General features: G+C 45.5%; 1 protein-coding gene across 1 annotated transcript in view; it reads right to left on the minus strand.

Moving 5' to 3' along the window:
- The window catches only part of terb1 (telomere repeat binding bouquet formation protein 1), a 279,465-nt gene extending 266,074 nt beyond the window's left edge, over positions 1-13,391 (minus strand). The window contains exons 1-2 of the mRNA XM_072279076.1: positions 13,337-13,391; positions 12,548-12,658 (exon numbers count right to left, since the gene is read on the minus strand). Coding sequence (XP_072135177.1) covers positions 12,548-12,658; positions 13,337-13,391 — 166 coding nt within the window. The remainder of the gene's footprint in view (positions 1-12,547; positions 12,659-13,336) is intronic.
- Positions 13,392-22,797: the final 9,406 nt, after the last annotated feature.

Here is a 22,797-nt window from a genome sequence, read left to right on the forward strand (position 1 = left end):
ACACCACAACAACCACTCATCTCCTGGAGCGAACACACCTGCCACTGTTGGTGAGTACTGTACATCATAATATGTTAACTTTCTATGATTTATTACCTTGAATATTAGCTTAAATTGATGAAATATAATACAAATATTGCCTTGTGGTACTGCTTTTGTGTCGTATTGGTATAAAAATATGAATAAATTACAGAAAAACTTATTTAGGAAGCCCTCTGGAACACATCCCTATTTAAGATATTTAAATAATTATTCACATTATGCGATTTCACATTATGCGCTGACTGTGAGGAACGTATCCCCTGAATATAACAAGGATAGGGTGTAATCCCAAGTTCCTAATGAGGACTCGGACTCCTGGCAGGAGTTGAGAGAACTTTACTTTCTGGTCATACCTCTTCTTATTTCCCCGATTCCACCAGGCGGCCATCTCCCCATCCAGCTCATAAGCCCATTTCACTTCTTTCCTCATACCAGACAAATACTTCAATGAAGTCTTCAGCAATACCTCACCCATGTCAGTCCCGAAATATAAGTCAATGGGCAACCTTGCTTTGCGCCCAAACATCAGATAATAGAGCGAGTATCCAGTAGCTTCACCGCGTGTACATTTGTAACAGTGAACCAAATGCCCAATATGTTGACTCCATCTGTTCTTTTTGCTGATCTCCAGAGTCCCGAGCATGTCTAGCAACGTCCTATAAACCTCTCCAGCTGGGGATCGCCCTATGGATGACAGGGCGTGGTCCTCGATTTCTCAAACACCAGCATGCCCAGTAACTCATAGATGAGTTTACTCTCAAAGTCCTGTCCCTGCTCACTATGCATCCGCCGGGGCAGGCCAGAATGCATAAAATAGTTCTCCGTTTTCACTTTGGCCTCCGTTGTCACCCTCTCATCCTTGGTAGGAAAAGCTTAAGCATACCTGGTGTACTAGTCCGTGATGACTAAGACATTCGCCGTGTTGCTGGCTTCGGGTTCTATGGCCAGGAAATCCATACACACTAGGTCCAAAGACACCGCACTCTGCAAGTGTGACAAAGGAGCAGCCTGCACAGGCAGCGTCTTCCAGCGTATGCAATGAATGCAGGACTTACAGTACTCTACGACCTCCGACCTCATTCATGGCCAGTAAAACCGGTCTTTGAACAATCCATAGGTCTTTTCCACCCACAAATATCCAGTTATCATGGAGGGACTTCAACACAACCTTCCGATACTTCTCAGGCAGGACCAGCTGCCAACGCCGAGGTCAGTCCAGGGGTGACATTACCTGGTATTAAATTTGGTTCTTCAACCTCAACCGAGGCCATTCTCTTAGTAAAGAGACACTGAAACATATTTTGTCTTCATCGCCCGTATCACATCCCCCTCTTCAACTACGTACTAGACAGGGCCAATGCCTGGGTCATCTCGCTGAGCAGCGGCCACTTCCCCAGGGCTTAACTCTGGCAGCTGCGTGGTCTTCACAACAGTCAGGTCACAGTAAACTTGGAGTAGGTCATCATCGGATGCCCCCAATGGGTCCACTGCGCAATCTGGCTCTCCGTTTCCTCGGCCAGCACGGTAATAGCAAATTGACACATGGCCTTCACCCTGGATGCAGGAACGCTTTCCCACTTCTTGTCCCTCTCCAGTTCCTCATGCCTCCATCGGGACAGAGCATGTGCATCGACATTCCGGCTCCCAGGCCAGTACTTCAGGCTGAACATAGGTGAGCGGGTTGTTGTCCGTCCTCACCTCAAACTTGGCCCCGTAGAGATAGTCACTCAGCTTAAACACCTCCGCCCATTTCAACGCCAGGAACTCCAATTTGTGGGTGGGATAGTTTCTCTCAGAGGGTGACAAACCCGAGCTGACAAACACTACAGGCAAACGCTGTAGCCCCTGATCCTGATACAGGATAGCCCCTAAACACTCACAGCTGGCATTGGTGTGCAGCACATAGGGCAATCGGAGGTCCGCAAAAGCCAGCACTGGAGCCTGAGTCAGCATCTCTTTCAGAGACTGAAAAGCCTCCTTACGTTTATCATTCCATCTCTGTCCAAAGGGCTCTGATGGGTTCAGATATTCCCCAACCTCCCGAACTCTTGTCCCTCTCCCTTTCTGTCCCAGAGGAGGGTAGCCACGCAGGAGCTGGTTCAAGGGGTGACTCACCTTGGGGTAGCCCTTCACGAATCTCAGGTAGCATCCACACAACCCCAAGAATGAGCGCAGGGGCCTTGGCCAAGTGGTCACAGTTTGTACCTTAGCCGGATCTGTACCTCCTCCATTCTGCGAGATTATGTGTCCAACATAGCTAACATACGTCCGGCAGAACTGACATTTGTCCAAGGAAATTTTTAATCCTTCATCCTTCAGTCAGTTCAGCACTTTCATTAGCCTCGCTTCGTGTTCTTCCAAGGTAGGTGCAAATACTATCAGGTCATCCAAGTATACCAGCGCTTCAAGCAAGATTATATCCCCCATCGTCTCGTCCATGACTCTCTGAAAAGTGGCAGGGGCTCCCAACATGCTCTGGGGCATCCTTTCAAACCAGAAAAATCCCTGAGGGCATATGAATGCTGTTCTCTTTTTATTGGAGTCACTCATCGGGATCTGGTAATATCCACTCCTCAAGTCAGCATGCTAAACCACTTTGCCCCACTCAGACAGGTAGCGCATTTTCGACCCTTAAGACCGTATACTGCCCAGGAACGGTGCGACTGTTCAGAGTCCTGTAATCCACCCACATACGAATCTTCCCATTTTTCTTCCGGGCCACTACTATTGGGGACGCAAAAGGGCTTCGGGACTCTGTGATGATCCCAGCTTCCTTCAACTTATACAACTTCTGCCACACGTCTTCCACGTCTGCAGGGGCCAGTCACTGCGAACTCTCTCGAAACGAGGTGTCCTCAATCACCCAGATTATGTTGCGAGTGCTCGTGGAACAACCCACATCAAACTCATCAAGGGAAAAATCATCTTTCAGCATCAACATCTTCTCCACCAGCCTCTGCTTCCAAAGCTCCGGCACAGGTGAGGCCCCAAAGTTAAAAGCCTCAGCGGTCAATTTATCCCTGTTTTCCAATAGCTCTCTGCCAGCGAGCCTCACCTTGGCACCATGCATCACCATCACTGGGAACAGATGCACCAAGGGCATACCTCATGTAAAGGTGACCTCCCTTTCCTAGTCCTCCTGACGATCACCACCATCCGGCGTAGCTGTACCACCGACACTCCCACCTTGGCCTCCAAGAACTCCAGTTTCACTGAGAAATAACCGTCCTAAGGGTAATCACCAGTGCTGATACCCCAAATTTCCAGTGCACTGAAGGGTGACTTGTGTAAATGCTGCAAATACTAATCGTAGAACAAACGGTACAGTAACGTGAACTTCGACCCAGTGTCAAGTATAGCTTTTGCATCTACTCCCTCTATCTGTATCGACATGCTGGATCGGGGTCCCAGCAATCCTTCTGGGATACGGTCTTTTCCTCCCAGGGGTCCCATGGCACATTGCTGGGAACATGTTTTCCCAGAGACTCCAGGCAGTTCCCTCAGTGAATCTCCTCTAAGTTTCCCACCCCTCTTCCTGCTGGGACACCCGTGGATTCGCTCTCCGAGGGGCCCCCTGCCGATTACATTCCCGCCTGAAGTGCCCCTCTTCCCCACAGTTACAACACACGGCTCGTCTCACGGGACGCTGGCCTCCCACAGGCCATTGTGCAGTCTGTCCCTTCAGGGAGGGGCCCTCTCTACTCGTCCCCTCACGTAGAGGAACCCCACATGCCGTGACCCACTTTATTATCTCCCCAGTGGAGCTGGCCCCGATCACTTCACCACAAGGGGCTACTACTGAGGACCATACCGTACTCACGGAGCTCTCTTCCGACTCCAATACATCCTCCTCCTCCCTCACTTCTCTGAACAACTGAACGAAGGACGGGGGGGGGGGGGCGGGTGGAGGGGAGGGGACCATGTTCTACAGGCCTGCCAGAGACCCATAGCAATCATGTCATGCCTCTGTGCGCCTCTGGCTACCTGGTCTATCTTTATCCGATCCACTTCAGTCCCCTAAATGACCCACCGGGCGCCTCAAACAATTTAGCCGTCAGTCCATCAGGAAAAGATACAGAGAAAGCTTCTTCCCTTTCTCCTGACGCAGGTTCCGAAACCCCCAGTAAAAGCTCCACCATGCTCCCCATCAGACCAAAACCCCCCTCAAATGCTTTTAGATACTCAGTCAGAGAAGTGTAAGGTTGGTTAACTTTCACGCCTTTTACTACCTCAGCCGCCATCCCCCTCAAACATTCAACCAATCGCTTTCGCTTTTCTTCCTCAGAACGCTGCCACTCACCTAGCAACTGAGACACGTGCTCTATCCATCTCTCATAATCGTCTTCCCCTTCGGGGATGGGAGTCCTCTTTGAGAAAACTCTCAACTTCTGATGAGGACGCGCCGACTTGTTCACCAGGGGGTTAATGGCTGATGCTAACTTGGAGCCCTCACCCTTCCGTGGGGGATGGGGACTAATTAAATCTTCCAAATCTGACCAGTCCCTCAGAAACAACAGGACCCGATCTCTAAAATCTCCACCCCCCCACCGCGTCAGGCAACTCCTCTGATGTCCCATCAGACCCTTCCTCCATGACAATGTGCATGCCCCATGGCCCCGCCTCACCGGGGACACCGATAGACGCTGGCAGTCCCACTACTGTTACATCAGCACTAGTCTGAACTAACACAAAGCCTGAGTCTGCCATTTTACCAAACTTTCTGGCTACGATTTCGACCTTACCTACAGCTTTAACTGTACTCAACCATCAAATTAACACTTCCTCCGAGGTACGCATATCTACTCCACTTAATACGCAGGCATGATTAACTGGTACTTCCTCGATCTCACACAAGCGTTCAATCTTATTCGGGTTCATCTCCACTAACTTAAACTGGGCGAATTACACAGTGTCCGTCAAAATTCAAATCCTGCATGAGCCCCCACACTGTAGCGTCTTTGCCCAATTTGCTCCCGATGGTCTAGGGTAAACTGGCGTTGACCCCGCCAACACTGGAATGGCGTTGGTGTGGATACTGTGTGATGTACCCTGGTAACAGCCCACTACTTAAAATGTCAGAAAGTACACAATATACAATTAAATAATTACACCTGATAATTATTTCTTGGTGGGGGTGTATGGGGTGTCAGGGAGGAGTAGCACCTCTGGTGGGGAAACACGTTGCGTCCTTTTCAAGGTGGTTAGTCCACCTTTAGTCCCCACTTGGCACTCAGCTCTCACCTGTGGCTCCCCGTAGCTGTTTGCATGCGATAGCGGCCACACCCCGGGCAACGGCTTCGACAAACCGGGTGAGGGTAGCCAACGGGTCTCAACCTCTCAGTGAGATAGGCAGTTGTCTAGCCCAGCATGTGAAGACAGACTCCAGCAGATTCAACCAACGAAAAGTCCAATGGTCAAGAAGGCAGTCTCTGCAAGCGTCGTGGAACGTGTAGAGCAGGACAAGACACAGAAGACGTCCTGGTCATCCACTGCGCCTAATCTCATCTCCAGCTGTCTCGACTCTGTCTAGCTACTGGATCCAGATGGGAATTGGGAAAAGAGAGTGAGGCTGACGCAGCACAAGTCTCTCTCACTTAAATCCAAATCACGCACTGGTCTCGGCACGACCAAATGGTGTCGAGGTCCTCATCGACGTCGACGATGGACGAACACACATTTCTTGGTGATGGGTTAGTAGAAACAAATACAATAAAGGTGCCAAGTCAGTAAAATTAAAAGTTCTGTGCGCAAAATAATTTGTTTGAGCTCACAAAATCAGGTATCCTTTTCACCCATTGATCTCCTCCGAAGTCCATCGACGCTCGGCTGGGATCACTCCCGCTGATCTACCAGAGCACTCGACTCACGTCCGACCTCTTCTCTTCTCCTCGACGAAAAGCCTGCGCATTCCCTCCGGTTCCCAAACATACAAAGAGAATAACATGATTCCCATTGGCTAGCAAATGAATACGAGTCCCGTTATCACTAATTATAACCCAAACATGTTGCTAGAGAACCCCTTACCTCAGCAGTTAACATTACAGAAAAGCCCTTTTGACAGCCTTAACAATTAACATTACAGATTAATATTACTGAGCACCCTACATTCTCCCCCCACCAAATTTATTCATGCAATCATGAAGTTCAAATAATTTTCCAACCCTTCCTGCAAAACACAAAGCTCAATCTAAGTGCAGAAAGCAGTGATATAGCTTCCCAAAACAGTGGAGGCCACACCCTGTTCTCCAGGTGCTATATGTGCCAACCTGTCTAGGGGTTCCTACTTCTCTGAGACCTGCGTAAGCCCTCTTCTAACTCTTCCACCTCAGACACTACCGGGCACCCTCAGGAGCGACTTGGCAAACCCTCCTTCAAGCGGTCACTCAAACCCCAGTAGACCCCGCAACCGTCTGTCTCTAGTTCAGGCCCCACATCCTCTCCTTAAGCGCCCTGCGATGCCACCGACCGCCCATCACTAATCCCCCTTTACCTGTCTAACCCAGTGGGGGAAAGGCCAGGAGTCTCTTCCTCCATCACGGGACCATCAGCAGTATCATGTACCAATCGTCCAAATCATCATCCTCCGAATCAGTATCCCCCACAGGGGTTGGGCCCAATCCCGTCTCTTCCAGGGTGGACTTTTCTGTCACCCCGTGGGTATGCAGAGTCCTTGTACTAGATGCAGCCACCAGGTCAGGCTCCGGCTCTACCTGTACATCTTGCCCCAGGGGCAACAGGTGATACCGATGGAGAATCTTGACAAGCCCCTTTCCATCCCTGGGCCGCACCCGGAAAATCGGCAAATTTGGCACCTGACTCTCCACCACATAGGGGTGTGGCCACCCAGCGATCAGCCAACTTGTGCTTTCCAGGTACACCCTATCCTCGTTATATGCGTCTTCAGAAAATGTGGATTCACAGTTATGCGAGGAACCTATTTCTACCAACGTCTCCTTCTACACGTCCAAAACTCAATGTTATGCGAGGAGCACTGCTTTCCACCAATACAAGTCACATGAGCATGCCTTACACTCTCACTGTTGGGATGAGAAGCACCGCTTTACTGCCCATACAAGTCAGGTGCGCGCGCCTCACAATCTCACTTCCGTCAGTCTCGCATTGGTTTTGGCAAGGTGTGGATGTGCAATCTTGTGCTCTTAAACTTTTGTTGGTTTTACCTATGGTGCAGTGATTTTGTGTTTGCAATATTTAACTATGCTTCCTAAGCATCCGATGTGAAGTCCTGGGCCATCAGCCAAGCAGCAGAAAAGCGCTTTAACACTTGAAAAAAAGTTGGAAATTATAAACAGCGAGGCATCAGCTGTAGGTAACACAGCTCTGGGACACTACTGCCGGGAACAGAATCTTGCCCTTAAAGTTCTTTCGTTGCGTGACAATGCGCCAGCCCATCCTAAGCATTCGGACAGCATTCTCCTAACATAACAGTGCGTTTCCTGCCACCTAACACAACATCGCTGATTCAACACTCGACCAAGGTGTGATCCACATTCAAGAGGTACTTTATTTTTACGGCGAACTGTCTCTCAGAAGCTGCAAGCAACAGACGATTTTGAAAGTCCCAGGAGTTTACCAACGATGAGGGAATGGTGGAAGTCGGAACACTTGGCACAAATGGCAATGGACATGGACACAAGTTTAGATTGGAGTCAGCATTTCAGTTGTTCCCTGCCGTCAACCCTTCTTCCCTACAAACAAATTTATGCTGAAAAACAAAATGCTGCCAAGCAAACAACCCTCACCACTTTCTTCAAACCGGTGGCATCTCCTGCTGCCGGCAGTTCTAAGAGTTCTGTGAGTCTTCCTTCACCCTTTGCTGTGCTTGACATGATCCTGACGACCACAACCATCCAACTTATCCATGAAAAGCTGCCCAACACCACAACAACCACTCATCTCCCGGAGCGATCACACCTGCCACTGCTGGTGAGTACTGTATACCCTGATATGTTAACTTTCTATGATTTATTACTTTGAATATAACATAAAATTCATGAAATATAATACGAATGTTGCCTTGTGGTACTGCTTTTCTGTCGTATTGGTATGAAAATGTGACTAAATTACAGATAAAACATATTTAGGAAGCCCTCTGGAATGTTTCCCTGTTTTCTCCATTTAAATAATTATTCACATCATGCGTCGACTGTGAGGAACGTATCCCCTGGATATAATGAGGACAGGGTGTAATCCCAAATTCCTTGAGGATTCGGTCTCCCGGCAGGAGTTGAGAGAACTTTACTTTCTGGTCATACCTCCTCTTATTTCCCCAAGAACGAGCGCAGGGGCCTCGGCCAAGTGGTCACCGCTTGTATCTTTGTCGGATCTGTACCTACGCCATTTCGCAAGATTACGTGTCCAACACAGCTAACAGGCGTCTGGCAGAACTGACATTTGTCCAAGGAAAGTTTTAAGTCTTCATCCTTAAGCCGGTTCAGCACCTTTATTAGCCTCACTTCGTGTTCTTTCAAAGTGGATCCAAATACTATCAGGTCATCCAAATATACCAGCACTTCAAGCAAGTTCATATCACCCACCGTCTTCTCCATGACTGTTTGAAAAGTCCGATATGCCCTGGGGCATCTTTTCGAACTGGAAAAATCCCAGAGGGCATATGAATGCCGTCTTTTCTTTATCGGCCTCATTCATTGGGATCTGGTAATATTCACTCCTCAAGTCCAGCACGCAAAACCACTTCGCCCCACTCAGACAGGCCAGCGCATCTTCGACCCTTGGGACCCTATACCGGTCAGGAACTGTTCAGAGACCAGTAATCCACACACATACGAATCTTTCCATTTTTCTTCCGGGCCACAACTATTGGGGACACATAAGGGCTTCAGGACTCCGCAATCATCCCAGCTTCCTTCAACTTACACAAGTGCTGCCGTACATCTTCCACGCCTGCGGGGACCAGTTGCTGCGAGCTCTCTCGAAACGGGGTGTCCTCAATCACCCAGATGGTGTGGCGAGTGCTCCTGGAACAACCCACATCAAACTCGTCAACGGAAAAAACATCTTTCAGCGTCAACATCTTCTCCACCAACCTCCGCTTCCAACCCTCCGGCACAGGTGAGGCCGCAAAATAAAAGCCTCAGCGGTCAACTTATCCCTGTTTTCCAATAGCACTCCGCCAGCGAGCCTCATGGGGCCACCACGCATCACCGTCACACGGAAAAAATGCACCATTTGCATCCCTCACTTAAAGGTGACCTCCCTTTCCGTAGTGTTCTTTACGATCACCACCATCCTGTGTGCCTGTACCACTGGGTGCTTCTGCAACTCGGGTCTCACCAGCACCCCAGCTGGAAATCTCGATTCCCCCTCGAGATCTTCTGGGGTGTCCACTAAAAGGGCTTCACCCTCAGACACCCTGGAGAATCTGGGAGTCCCCATCACTCTCACTACTTCCCCGGGGCATACCACACTGGACTTCCACTGGGCACACCACACAGTTCCTCTTTTAAATCCCTGTTCAGCCCAGTGCGGCCACACACTTAGTTCAAAGCAGCTCGAAACACTGGGTGCACTGACAGGATCTCCAAAAAGTCCTCACCCACCTGTTCCTTGCAGGCCCCCAGGAGCCTCCGTACAATAGGGGTGCTGGTCTCCACCAGAACTGACACACCCCCAGTCTCAAGTGGTTCTGGGAAAACCAGCACCTCGGCCTCATGAGCCGCGGACACTCCCACCTCGGCCTCCAAGAACTCCAGCTTCACTGACAAATAACCATCGTAGGGGTAATCACCAGCGCCGATACCCCAAATTTCCAGTGCACTGAAGGGTGTCAAGGATAAATGCTGGAAACACTGATCGTAGAACAAACAGTACGGTAACATGACCTGCAACCCAGTGTAGAGTCTGGCTTTTGCATCTATTCCCTCCATCTATATCAACACACTGGATCGGGGTCCCACCAATCCTTCTGGGATAGAGTCTTTTCCTCCTGGGGGTCCAGTGGCACATTGCTGGGAACGTGATTTCCCAGAGACTCCAGGCCGTCCCTCACTGGTCTCCTCTAAGTTTCCTGACCCCTCTTCCTGCTGGGACAGCCGTGGACTCGCTCTCTGAGGGGTCCCCTGCCGTCCACATTCCTGTCTGAAGTGCCTCTCTTCCCCACAGTTATAACACACGCTTGTCTCGCGGGACCCTGGCCTCCCATGGGCCATTATGCAGTCCGTCCCTTCAGGGAGGGGCCCACTCTGCTACTCCCTTCACGCGGAGGAATCCCACCTGCCACGATCCCCTTTACTATCTCCGGAGTGGAGCTGGCCCCAGTTACTTCACCACATAGGGGCTACTACTTAGGACTGCACCATACTCATGAAGCCCTCTTCCAACTCTAATGCGCCCCCCTCCTCCCACACCTCTCTGAGCAACTGAACGAACAACGGGGGGGACCGGGTTCTACGGGACTGCTGGAGACCCATAGCAATCATGTCATGCCTCTGTGCGCCCCTGGCTACTTGGTCTATCCTTATCTGATCCAACTCAGTCCACTAAATGACCCCCGGGCGCTTGTATCCGGAAAAGATACTCAGAAAGCTTTTCCCTTTTCCCCTGATGCAGGTTCCGAAGCCTCCCCTAAAAGCTCCATTGTGCTTCCTGTCAGACCAAAAGCCTTCTCCCATGCTTTTAGATACTCAATCAGAGAAGCATAAGGGTGGTTAACTTTCATGCCTGTTACTACCTCAGCCGCCACCCCCCTCAGACATTCAACCAATCGCTGTCGCTTTTCTTCCTCAGAAAACTGCCACTCACCAAGCAGCTGAGACACGTGCTCTATCCATCTCTCATAATTGTCTTCCCCTTCGGGGGTGGGAGTCCTCCCCGAGAGAACTCTCAACTGACGAGGACCTGCCGACTTCTTCACCAGGAAGATAATGGCTGATGCCAACTCGGAGCCCTCACCCTTCCATGGGGGGTAGGGACTAACTAAATCTTCCAAATCTGACCACTCCCTTCCTTCATCCCTCCCTTCATCCCGCCCAAACAATAGGTCCCGACCTCTAAAATCTCCACCCCCAGCATCAGGCAACTCCTCTGGTGTCCCAACAGACCCTTCCTCCGTGACAATGAGTACGCCCCCCGGCCGCACCTCACCAAGGTCACTATGGATGCTGGCAGTCCCACTGCCGTGACAACAGCACTACTCTGAACTAACACAAAGCCTGAGTCCACCATTTTACCAAACTTTCTGGCTACGATTTCGACCTTACCTTCAACTTTAACTGTACTCAACCATCCAATTAACACTTACTCCGAGGTACGTATATCTACCCCACTTAATATGCAGGTATTATTAACCGGCACTTCCTCGATCTCACACCAGCATTCAATCTTATCCGGGTCCATCTCCACTAATTTAAACCGGGCGAATTACACAGTACCCTTCAAAATTCAAATCCTGGACGAGTCCCCACACTATAGCGTCTGTGCCCAATTTGCTCCTGTTCGTCTAAGGTAAACTGGCGTTGACCCTGCCAACACTGTAATGAAGTTGGTGTGGATACTGTGTGATGCACCCTGGTACCAGCCCACAACATAAAATATCAGACAGTACACAATATACAATTAAATGATTACACTTTATAATTATTTCTTGGTGTTGGATTGGTAGAAACAAATACAATAAAGGCGCCAAGTCAGTAAATTTATCAGTTATGTGCACAAAATAATTTGTTGGAGCTCACAGGTATCCTTTCCACCCATCCATCTCCTCCGAACTCTGTCGACACTCGGCAGTGATCACTCCCGCTGATCTACCAGAGCACTCGACTCACGTCCGACCTCTTCTCTTCGACGAAAAGCCTGCGCATTCCTTCCAGTTCCCATGCATACAGAGAGAATAACATGACTTCCATTGGCTAGCAAATAGAAGTCCTGTTATCCCTAATTATAACCCAAACATGCTGCTTCAGAGAACCCTTTAGCTCAGCAGTTAACATTACAAAGAAGTCCTTTTGTCAGCCTTAACAACTAACATTACAGATTAATATTACTGAGAACCCTACATCAATAAAACTTAATCTACATACTTTTTTACCAAATGTATTCACTTATGCAGAATCAAAAAAATGAACATGTTTGCAATCTGAAATACTTGGGAAGTCAAACAATAGCTGTTGAAAAAAACGCTGCCTACCCTGCCAATGTCAACTCTGGCAACTATTACAAATATTTACCTTGGATTAAGAGGAGGAATGAGATGGAATGCTAATGCCTGATTCTTTTTAAAAATAATCTAAAATAGCCATCGAAATTGATCAATTCTCTTTCTAGCTGATAATCACACCACACTGTCTAGCCATAGAGAGCAGCAATTGCTCTTTACAATGATGATGTAGAATACTGAAAAGATTTCTTTGTGAGCAATTTTAAATAACTCTACCGATTCTGCAACACTAATTGGAACATAATGAATCTATAACATTATTTTTAAGATGTAAATTGCATATAATGTTAACATACATATAATCCATCTTACAATTTTGCTGACATATGGAATAGATAGTGACCAGGGCTTGTTTCTGAGTTTCAGGACTGTCCATCTGATACTTCAGACACTCCAGCAGTAAATCCAGATCTGTTTTTAACCCTGTATATTAAATACAAATAGTAAGTTGTGGTATCAGCACACAAGGAAACAAATTTACACAAATACAAGAAAGAAAACACATCAAAATTATAGATTAGAACGATCTCTGGCAGCAATTTAAGATTACATCTTTCATTTAATTATTTAGAATTCAAGTAATTAATTTCATTTCTATTAGTCCCTGAATCTTTGAGTAGGAAGGCAAGATAATATAAAATTATTTGGCACCAAAGGAGTCATTGTATGCATCTCTGTTTCACCACTACATAGACAGAGATTTCAGATCATTACCTGCTATGAATAAAAAAAAATCCCTTACATCTTCCTGTATTCTTTGCCTGCAGTCTAGTCTGTGTCCTACAGTTTTTTGCACCAGGAATTAGTGGTATACAGGTTTCTTTGCTTAACTTGTAAAACTCAATCAAATTTACCTTTTACATATTTTAGTTGAACAAGGAGGGCAATAACACATTGTAAGAGAATGCATTGAACCAATGGTGCAATGAATGTAGACAAACATGTATACTGATTTTAATGAATAATGTACATTGTAAAACTATAATAATTCTTCAATTTATGAAGCCCAGGATTCAATATATTTTATTAAGTACTTAAGACCATAGAACATAGAAATCTACAGCACATTACAGGCTGTTGGGCCCACAATTTTGTGCCAACCATAAGCTACAAGAGCAGAATTAGTCCAAGTGGCCCATCTTGCCTGCTCCGCCATTCCATCTTGGCTGATTTATTTTCCCTCTCAACCCTAATATCCCACCTTCTCCCCATAATCTTTGATGCCCTAAGCAAGAACCTATGAACCTCTGCTTGAAGTATACCCAATGACTTGATTTCCACAGCCATCAGTGACAATGAATTCCACAGATTCACCACCCTCTGGCTAAACAAATTCCTTCTCATCTCTGTTCTAAAAGGATGTCCCTCTCTTTTGAGGCTGTGCCCTCTGGTCCTAGACCCACCCACTATAGGAAAACATCTTCTCTGTTCAATATTTAATAAGTTTCAACCCCTCAACCATCAGGCTCTTGAACAAAAGGGGATAGCTACATTCATTTACGGACTCTGTTATATTGTTATTTCATGCTCATTATTTATTGTTATTTATTTATATCTGCATTTGTACAGCTTGTTTACAGCTCCCGATGTATATAGTTTACAGTTACTGTTCAATAGATTTGCTAATTATGCCCGCAGAAAAAGAATCTCAGGGTTGTAGGTGGTGACATGTACAGTATGCGCTGATAATAAATTTTGCTTTGAACTTTGAGATGCCCCTCATTCTTCTAAACTCCAGCAAGTACAGGCTCAGAATCATCAAACACTTCTCATATGTCAACGCATTCATTCCCAGAGTCATTCTTGTGAACCTCCTCTGGTCCTTTTACAATGCCAGCATATCTTTTCTTAGATAAGGAACCCAAAACTGCTCACAATACTCCAAGTATTACTCCAATAAGGCATTGATCTGACCAGTGCCTTATAAAGCCTCAGCATTGCATCCTTGCTCTTACATCCTAGTCCTCTTGAAATGAATGCTAACATTGCATTTGTCTTCCTTACTCAGCCTGCAAATTAACTTTTAAGGAATACTGCATAAGGACTCCCAAGTCCCTTTGTACCTTTGATTTTTTAATTTTCGTCCCATTTAGAAAATAGTCCACGCCTTTATTCCTTCTTAAAAAATGCATGACCATACGCTTCCATACACTATATTTCATCTGCCAGTGCTTTGTCAATTCTCCCAATCTGAGTAAATCTTTCTGCAAACTCCCTGCTTCCTCAACAATACCTGGTACTCTACCTATCTTTTTATCGTCTGCAAACTTGGCCACAAATCAATCAATTCCGTCATCCAATTCGTTAACATATAAAATGCAAAGAAGCAGCCCCAATGCTAACCCCTGTGGAACACCACTTGTCACTGGCAGACAACTCAGAATAGGCCCGCTTTATTCCAACTCTGCCTCCTGCCAGCCAACCAATCTTCTATCCATGCTAAAATCTTTTCTGTAATATAACGGGCTCTTATCGTGTTAAGCAGCCTCATGTGCAGCACCTTGTCAAATGCCTTCTGAAAAACCAAGCAAACAACATCCACTGCCTCTCTTTTGTTTATCCCTGTTATTTCCTCAATGAATTCCAACCTATTTGTCAGGCAAAATTTCCCCTTAAGCAAACCATACTTTGGCCTACTTTAGCATAAGCCTCCAAGTGCCTCGAAACCTCATCCTTAATAATGGACTCCAACATCTTCCTAACTACTGAAGTCAAGCTAACTAATTTCCTTTCTTCTGCTTCCCTCCCTTCTTAAAGTGTGGAGTGACATTTGCAATGTTCCAGTCCATAAGACCCATTCAAGATTCTAGTAATTTTTGAAAGATCATTACGAATGCCTATTTAGCTATCTCTTTCAGAACCCTGAGGTGTAGCTCATTTGGTCTACAGTCATTGTCATACTTTATTGATCCCGGGGGAAATTGGTTTTCGTTACAGTTGCACCATAAGTAATAAATAGTAATAAAACCATAAATAGTTAAATAGTAATATGTAAATTATGCCAGTAAATTATGAAATAAGTCCAGGACCAGCCTATGGGCTCAGAGTGTCTGACCCTCCAAGGGAGGAGTTGTAAAGTTTGATGGCCACAGGCAGGAATGACTTCCTATGATGCTCAGTGCTGCATCTCGGTGGAATGAGTCTCTGGCTGAATGAACTCCTATGCCCAACCAGTACATTATGTAGTGGATGGGAGACATTGTCCAAGATGGCATGCAACTTGGACAGCATCCTCTTTTCAGACACCACCATCAGAGAGTCCAGTTCCAACCCCACAACATCACTGGCCTTATGAATGAGTTTGTTGATTCTGTTGGTGCCTGCTACCCTCAGCCTGCTGCCCCAGCACACAACAGCAAACATGATTGCACTGGCCACCACAGACTCGTAGAACATCCTCAGCATCGTCCGGCAGATGTTAAAGGACCTCAGTCTCCTCAGGAAATAGAGACAGCTCTGACCTTTCTTGTAGACAGCCTCAGTGTTCTTTGACCAGTCCAGTTTATTCTCAATTCGTATCCCCAGGTATTTGTAATCCTCCACCATGTCCACACTGACCCACTGGATGGAAACAGGGGTCACCGGTACCTTAGCTCTCCTCAGGTCTACAACCAGCTCCTTCATCTTTTTCACATTAAGCTGCAGATAATTCTGCTCACACCATGTGACAAAGTTTCCTACCATAGCCCTGTACTCAGCCTCATCTCCCTTGCTGATGCATCCAACTATGGCAGAGTCATCCAAAAACTTCTGAAGATGACAAGACTCTGTGTAGTAGTTGAAGTCCGAGGTGTAAATGGTGAAGAGAAAGGGAGTCAAGACAGTACCCTGTGGAGCCCCAGTGCTGCTGATCACTCTGTCGGACACACAGTGTTGCAAGCACTTAACTGTGGTCTACCAGCCGGGTAATCAAGAATCCATGATACCAGGGAAGCATCCACCTGCATCGCTGTCAGCTTCTCCCCCAGCAGAGCAGGGCGGATGGTGTTGAACACACTGGAGAAGTCAAAAAACATGACCCTCACAGTGCTCGCTGGCTTGTCCAGGTGGGCGTAGACACGGTTCAGCAGGTAGACGATGGCATATGTCTAGATGACATATCTACTTTCAGCTTCCCAAGCAACTTCTCCAAAGTAATAGCAACAACGCTCACTTCTGTCCTGACACTCTAGAATTTCTTGCATACTGCTAGTGTCTCCGAAGAAGACTGATGCAAAATACATAGTATATTCGTCCCCCATTGCTACCTCTCCAATGTCATTTTCCAGTGGCCTGAACCTACTCTTGCCTTTGCTTACTCTCATCTATCTGAAAAAAGCTTCTCAATATGTCCTTCCAACTTCAAAGATTATATACAAGGTTCAGTTTCATTCCATTCTCTATTTCCCTCATCAATTGAGGAACCCCAGATACGATTACCCACCTTCCTCCTTTATGTCTGCGCTTCTTCCTTGAGGATCTTCTAATGTTCCAATTTTGGTTGCATTTTACCCTACCAAAATCCCTTCTTATACCATTAAACTTAATCATCTTCCAGTTTAGAATTTCTATTTCAGATTCTTCTTTATTCTTTCTCCATCACTTATTTAAACCTTCTGATCCAATGATTACTCCTGGCCCAAGTGTGTTCTCCTAGTAACACACAGTCCATCTAATTCAACAGCAGCAGATTGGGCTGTTGGTAAATAATGGGCTGCAAGGTTGTTGTCTGAAAAGTACCTTTATCCTGTGAAAAGTTCTACAATAGATTTCCTAGCACGTGGTGGGGAATTGTTACAGCTTCGTGCACCACCACTGGACTTCATCTTAACATCAGAATATAGTTGGGGAAGTGCTGGTGAAAGGTGGTCAACATATTAGGAACAGATGTACACATACCCACAGACACCCACAGAGAGAGGAAAATCCTGAAATGCAGCATCTATGGAAGGTTTTGCAAATTAATGTTTGAAAAGGGCAAGTAAAAAGTGGTTTAAAAATTCCTGCACATAAAATAAACCTAAAATGCAAAGTGGCTCAAAATAAATTGCAAAGTGTAAACAGCGGTGGGAGGAACTTATAAACCATTTTTCAGAGCACTGGTGAAGAAAATTGGAAGATTTATAAATTTTTGCCAAACTGCAAAATCTGGGCAATAAAACACTCTGTGACATTAACACTATTTAATGCAGAAACATCTTACCACATGGTATGCTGCTAATTTTTTTTTCTTGGTTATCCATCTTGCCTGAAGACTCTCAGGATTTTAAAAGAACAAGAGAAACAATGAATCCTGTAATTTAAAGAACAACATTGAGTTCCAGTAAATGACTTATAAGAATGCACATCTTCATGAACTTTTTGGCAAGGAATTTAACAAAAACCTGTCACATATCATCAATATTGTTCTAGAATTTACCTCCAGTATTTTATCTTCATTACTTTATCTATAAAACAATTCATGTAAGAAAAATGCAAACTAATGTATAACTACAAAATTTATAAAACAAAAATATTAGTTTTCTTTTGGCACCGAGTTGCTATTCAGAAATACACGATTCTGCACATGCTGGAAATCTAGACCTATTCATACAAAATGTTGGAGGAACTCAGCGTGTCAAGCATCTTTGGAGAGGAATAGACAGCTGAAATTTCGACCCAAGACTCTGTACATGGATGACAGCCTTGAGTGGAGCACCAACACAGAGGGCGAGTACAAAAAGGGCTAGAGTTGCCTCTACTTCCTTAGGAGATTGACGTCCTTTGGAGCAGGCTCTCCTTCACAAGTTCTACTAGTCTGTTGTTGCCAGTATAATCTTCTATGCGGTAGTGTGCTGGAGCAATGACATTAACACAACTGGTTAGAAAAGCTGGCTGTGTTAACGGAGTCAAACTGAACACACTGGAGGCTATGGAAGAGCAAAGGACCCAACAGAAAATCCTGGCAATTCTGGACAATGTTTCCCACCCCTCTGCATGCCACCCTGGCTGAACAGAAGAGTAGTTTTAGTAATAGGCTAAGACAACAAGGCTGCTACAACCAGCACTAGATGAGGTCATCCTTACCCTCAGCCATTAGGCTTTATGCAGCAACCTATAGCTGGGAGACTGATGACCCCCTTCTGTTAAACTGTTTGAGGTAACCTATTCTTTTATAATTCTCTTGTAATATTTGTATATTTGGGTACTTATGATGCCACTGTGACACTGTAATTTCCTTTGGGATCAATAAAGTATCTATCTAGCTTATCAGATTACTAACACTATAAATTGGGATTATGATGGTAGCTGTGTCAAACAATCACAGTAAAACCATTATTTCACAATTCTTAGGATTAGGGAGACTTTCCTGACTACTGGCTGTCATTCCAATCAAAACTCTTTTAATTCACTTTTTTAGATGCTACACAATATACTTGAATAATAAATTTTCCCTTGGATCCAGTGTTTCAAGAGGCAGCAAGAAACAGAGCCAGGTGAGTTTAAAAGGAGCTCAGTACGTTTTTTGAGGGACTGTGGAACGGGCTCCTGTATGTTAAAGGGAGCATGGGAACCAAGGTCCACGTCATTGCGGTGAGAGCAAGTGAAGCTAAAGGCATTGCTGGAATCAGCACCCAGAAAGCCAGATACCGGGCTGACTGAACATTGGAGAGTTGATTATTGGTGTTTTACTGTAGCTGAGCAAAACTATTAGAATATTTCCTGGTTGAAATACAATTCCACCATATAACTGCAACTTCTGGTTCCCTCATGACCATGAGCAGTAATTTAGTACACTGTATTAGAGTAAAAGTATCAAAGTTTAAATATATTTAGGCAGAATGGATACCCAATGTATCAATAATCATTAACATACTGACTGCATCCCTAATATTTGGCCATTTTGTCTCACTTGTCTAATCATTTAAGAAATATAACATTTAACTTGGGCTGTGAGCACTGAATTACATTCAGTAGTGTACAATTGCAAGGATTTTGTGTTTAATTAGCAGGAAATATTTCTATCCACCTCAGTGTATGAAATGCAGAACTCAGGAAGAGGATGTATTAGTTTCTGTTTAAATTACAAGTTCCCTTTAAAAACCCCAGCTGTGGCTATTTCAATCATCTAAAAACTGTTTCACATATGACCTGGGAATATTTCATTTCAGTGGACAGCAAGGCTAATGTGGTGTTTGTCTCCTGAGGGCTGCAGTAAATGGGGACTGAAGTGCAAAGTATTGCATTAAGTGAAACTAGGTCACTGCTGCTCTGTCACTCACAACTAGGCTAGGGTTTCACAATGTAATATTCAAAATGCAGTCTCACGCTCATTTGGAATAAAAACTTTGCTTGACGTTGTGTATTATTTGTATTTTAAAACCAACTCATTATACAGACTTGTAAGTTACAAAGTGGTTTATCTCTGTATTTCAAATTCAATAGTTGTATTGTACACTGACACAAGTTCTATACAACTATAAATTCTGGAAAGTACTATGGTTTCCACTAGTTAGCTTGAACTAATAAAACAAGATAAATATGCAGACAGAAGGACAAAAAATGGAATAAATGTGTAGTAGCAAGTGCATGTGTAATGAATCTAATTAAAATTCCTATCCCATCCCTTTCCCACTGATCCCTGATATTCGTTCTTGCAAACTCCAAATTCTCCACCCTCTGTTCATTCATCACATGTACATTGAAAAACAGTGGAATGCCCTATTTGTGTTAACCAATGCAAGAGTCTGCAAGAATCACCACACATTCTGGCACCAACATACCATGTCCTCAACGCTCAGCAGAACAACTGAAGCACCAACTGTAACAAAACAAACCCACAGCAAAACAACCCTCTTTCCTATTTTACCACCCATCACACACACAGACAGGCCTCCTTGTCATGTTACTCTGCTCTGAGCACTGCTCCATTTCCATATCCTTCATTATTCCCAGTTCTCCAACCATCCCTTTTCCTTCATGTTCCCCCAACCCAACTTTTCTCTTTTATTGTCTCATCTCCCATTCTTCCACAATACTGTTTCTAGTTTCATAAAAGTAGAAGGTGCTAGAAATACAGAGGTTAAGAAACATTTATGTTAAGAGAAACAGCTTTAACATTTGAGTGATGAAGCTTTAATTGAGAAAGAGAGATCACAAGTTGGCTTTAAATTACAAGGAAGGTGGGGGGGGGCTAGACAGAACACAATGAGGTTCTCCAACAGATTGCTGCCAACGTGCTATGGCATAAATAAATTCAGCCGGTTAATTGGTTAATTAAGTTTGATATAGAGAAAGCCCCAAAAAATGAACAAATGTGAAATGAGTGCAGAGTGAGAAACAAGAAAAAGCATGACAATTACAAAATGCAGAGTTATAAGATGTGCCCAGCAAGCCAGCAAAGTACTCAGTGGAGAGAGACAAACAGAGCCAAACTTGATACACTTAACTTTAATTACTAGAAGTTGCTGAATATGATATTAAGCCCCAAAGGCTGCAACGTGCCAGATGCGATACTGCTCTTTAAGCTGATGTTGAGCCTCATTAGAAATGCCAAGAGACCAGACTGATACAGCTGAGATATTCCCTTTGTCCTATTCAACTTTGCCCCCACATCCTCGACAACTTAAAAACAGCTTGTTTTTCCCTCTTTCCCAGTTCTGAGGAAGGATCTCTGACCTGAAGCATTAACTACTTCGCATCCACAGATACTGCCTGACATGTTCAGAATTTCTAGCACTTCCTGTTTTTATTTCAGATTTTTTGCATAAGCAGTTTTTTTTTGTTTTTCATTTACTTTCTCTCCTTTCCTCACTCCCTCCTCATCCCTGCTCACTGCCCTTCACTTGCTCCCATTATTCCACCAACTCATTCAAAGTTTAAAGTACCTTTATCATCAAAGTATGTATTTGACACCATATCCTACCAAAATTTATTTTCTTTCAGGCATTCACAGTAGCTATAAAGAAACACAACAGAATCAATGAAAAACTATACAAAAACAACCAATGCATAAATACAAAAAAGTAATAAATAATATTGAGAACAAGAGTGTTAAGAGTCCTTAAAAGTGAGTTTGCAAGTGTGGAATCAGTTCAAAGTTGTGGTGAGTGAAGTTATCCGCTTGGTTCAAAACCATGATGGTTGAGAATAATAACCGTTCCTGAACCTGGTGTTTGAGTCCTGAGCATCCTCTACCCCCATCCTGATGGCAGAAGCGAGAAGAAAACATGTCCTGGGGGGTGGGGGTCCTTGATGATGGATGAGACTTTTTTGCGGCAGCGCTGTGTGTAGATGTGCTCTGGTGCAGAAGGCTTCACCTGTGATAGACTGACACTCAACCCTCTCAGCTATCCACTTCATCCCCGTTCACCCTTCAACGCCACACATTCCAGTACCTCCTTCATTCCACATCCCACACACCTGCTCTTGTACCAACCCCTCAGAATCCTTCCCTCCCCCACTATCCTCCATACTGTTACTGCCCAACCCCTCCCTTCCTCCACTCCATCTCTCACTATCCTCCATACTGTTACTGTCTAATCCATCTCTCACTATCCTCCATACGGTTACTGTCCAACACCTCCCTTCCTCCACTCCATCTCTCACTATCCTCCATACGGTTACTATCCAACCCCTCTCTTCCTCCAGTCCGTCCCTCACTATCCCCCGTGTTACTGACCAATCCCTCCTTCCCTCCACTCCATCCCTCACTATCCTCCATATGTTACGGTCCGATCCATCTCTCACTATCCTCCATACAGTTACTATCCAACCCCTCACTTCCTACACTCCGTCCTTCACTATTCTCCATTTAATGTCCAACCCCTCCCTTCCTCCACTCCATCCCTCACTATCCTCCATGTTACTGTCTAATCCATCTCTCACTATCCTCCATACAGTTGATGTCCAAACCCTCCCTTCCTCCACTCCGTCCCTCACTATCCTCCATGTTACGGTCTAACTCCTCCCTTCCTCCACTGCGTCCCTCACTATCCTCCATGTTACTGGCTACTCCATCTCTCACTATCCTCCATGTTACTGTCCAACCCTTCCCTTCCTCCATTTGGCCCCTCACTATCCTCCATGTTACTGTCCAATCCCTCCCCTCCTCCACTCCATCCCTCACTATCCTCCATGTCACTGTCCAACCACTCCCTTCCTCCACTCTGTTTCTCACTATCCTCCATGTTACTGTCTAATCCATCTGTCACTACCCTCCACACAATTGCTGTCCAACGCCTCCCTTCCTCCACTCTGTCCCTCACTATCCTCCGTTATTGTCCAACCCCTCCCTTCCTCCACTCCATCCCTCACTATCCTCCATGTTACTGTCTAATCTATCTCTCACTATCCTCCACGTTACTGTCCAATGCCTTCCTTCCTCCACTCTGTCCCTCACTATCCTCCATGTTACTGTCTAATCCATCTCTCACTATCCTCCATTTTACTGTCCAACCCCTCCCTTCCTCCACTCCATCCCTCACTATCCTCCATGTTACTGTCCAACCCCTCCCTTCCTCCACTCCATCCCTCACTATCCTCCATGTTACTGTCTAATCCATCTCACTACCCTCCGGACAGTTGCTGTCCAACCCCTCCCT

The sequence above is a fragment of the Mobula birostris genome, chromosome 15, assembly GCF_030028105.1.
Source record: "Mobula birostris isolate sMobBir1 chromosome 15, sMobBir1.hap1, whole genome shotgun sequence".
In the NCBI taxonomy this organism is placed as follows: Eukaryota; Metazoa; Chordata; class Chondrichthyes; order Myliobatiformes; family Myliobatidae; genus Mobula; species Mobula birostris.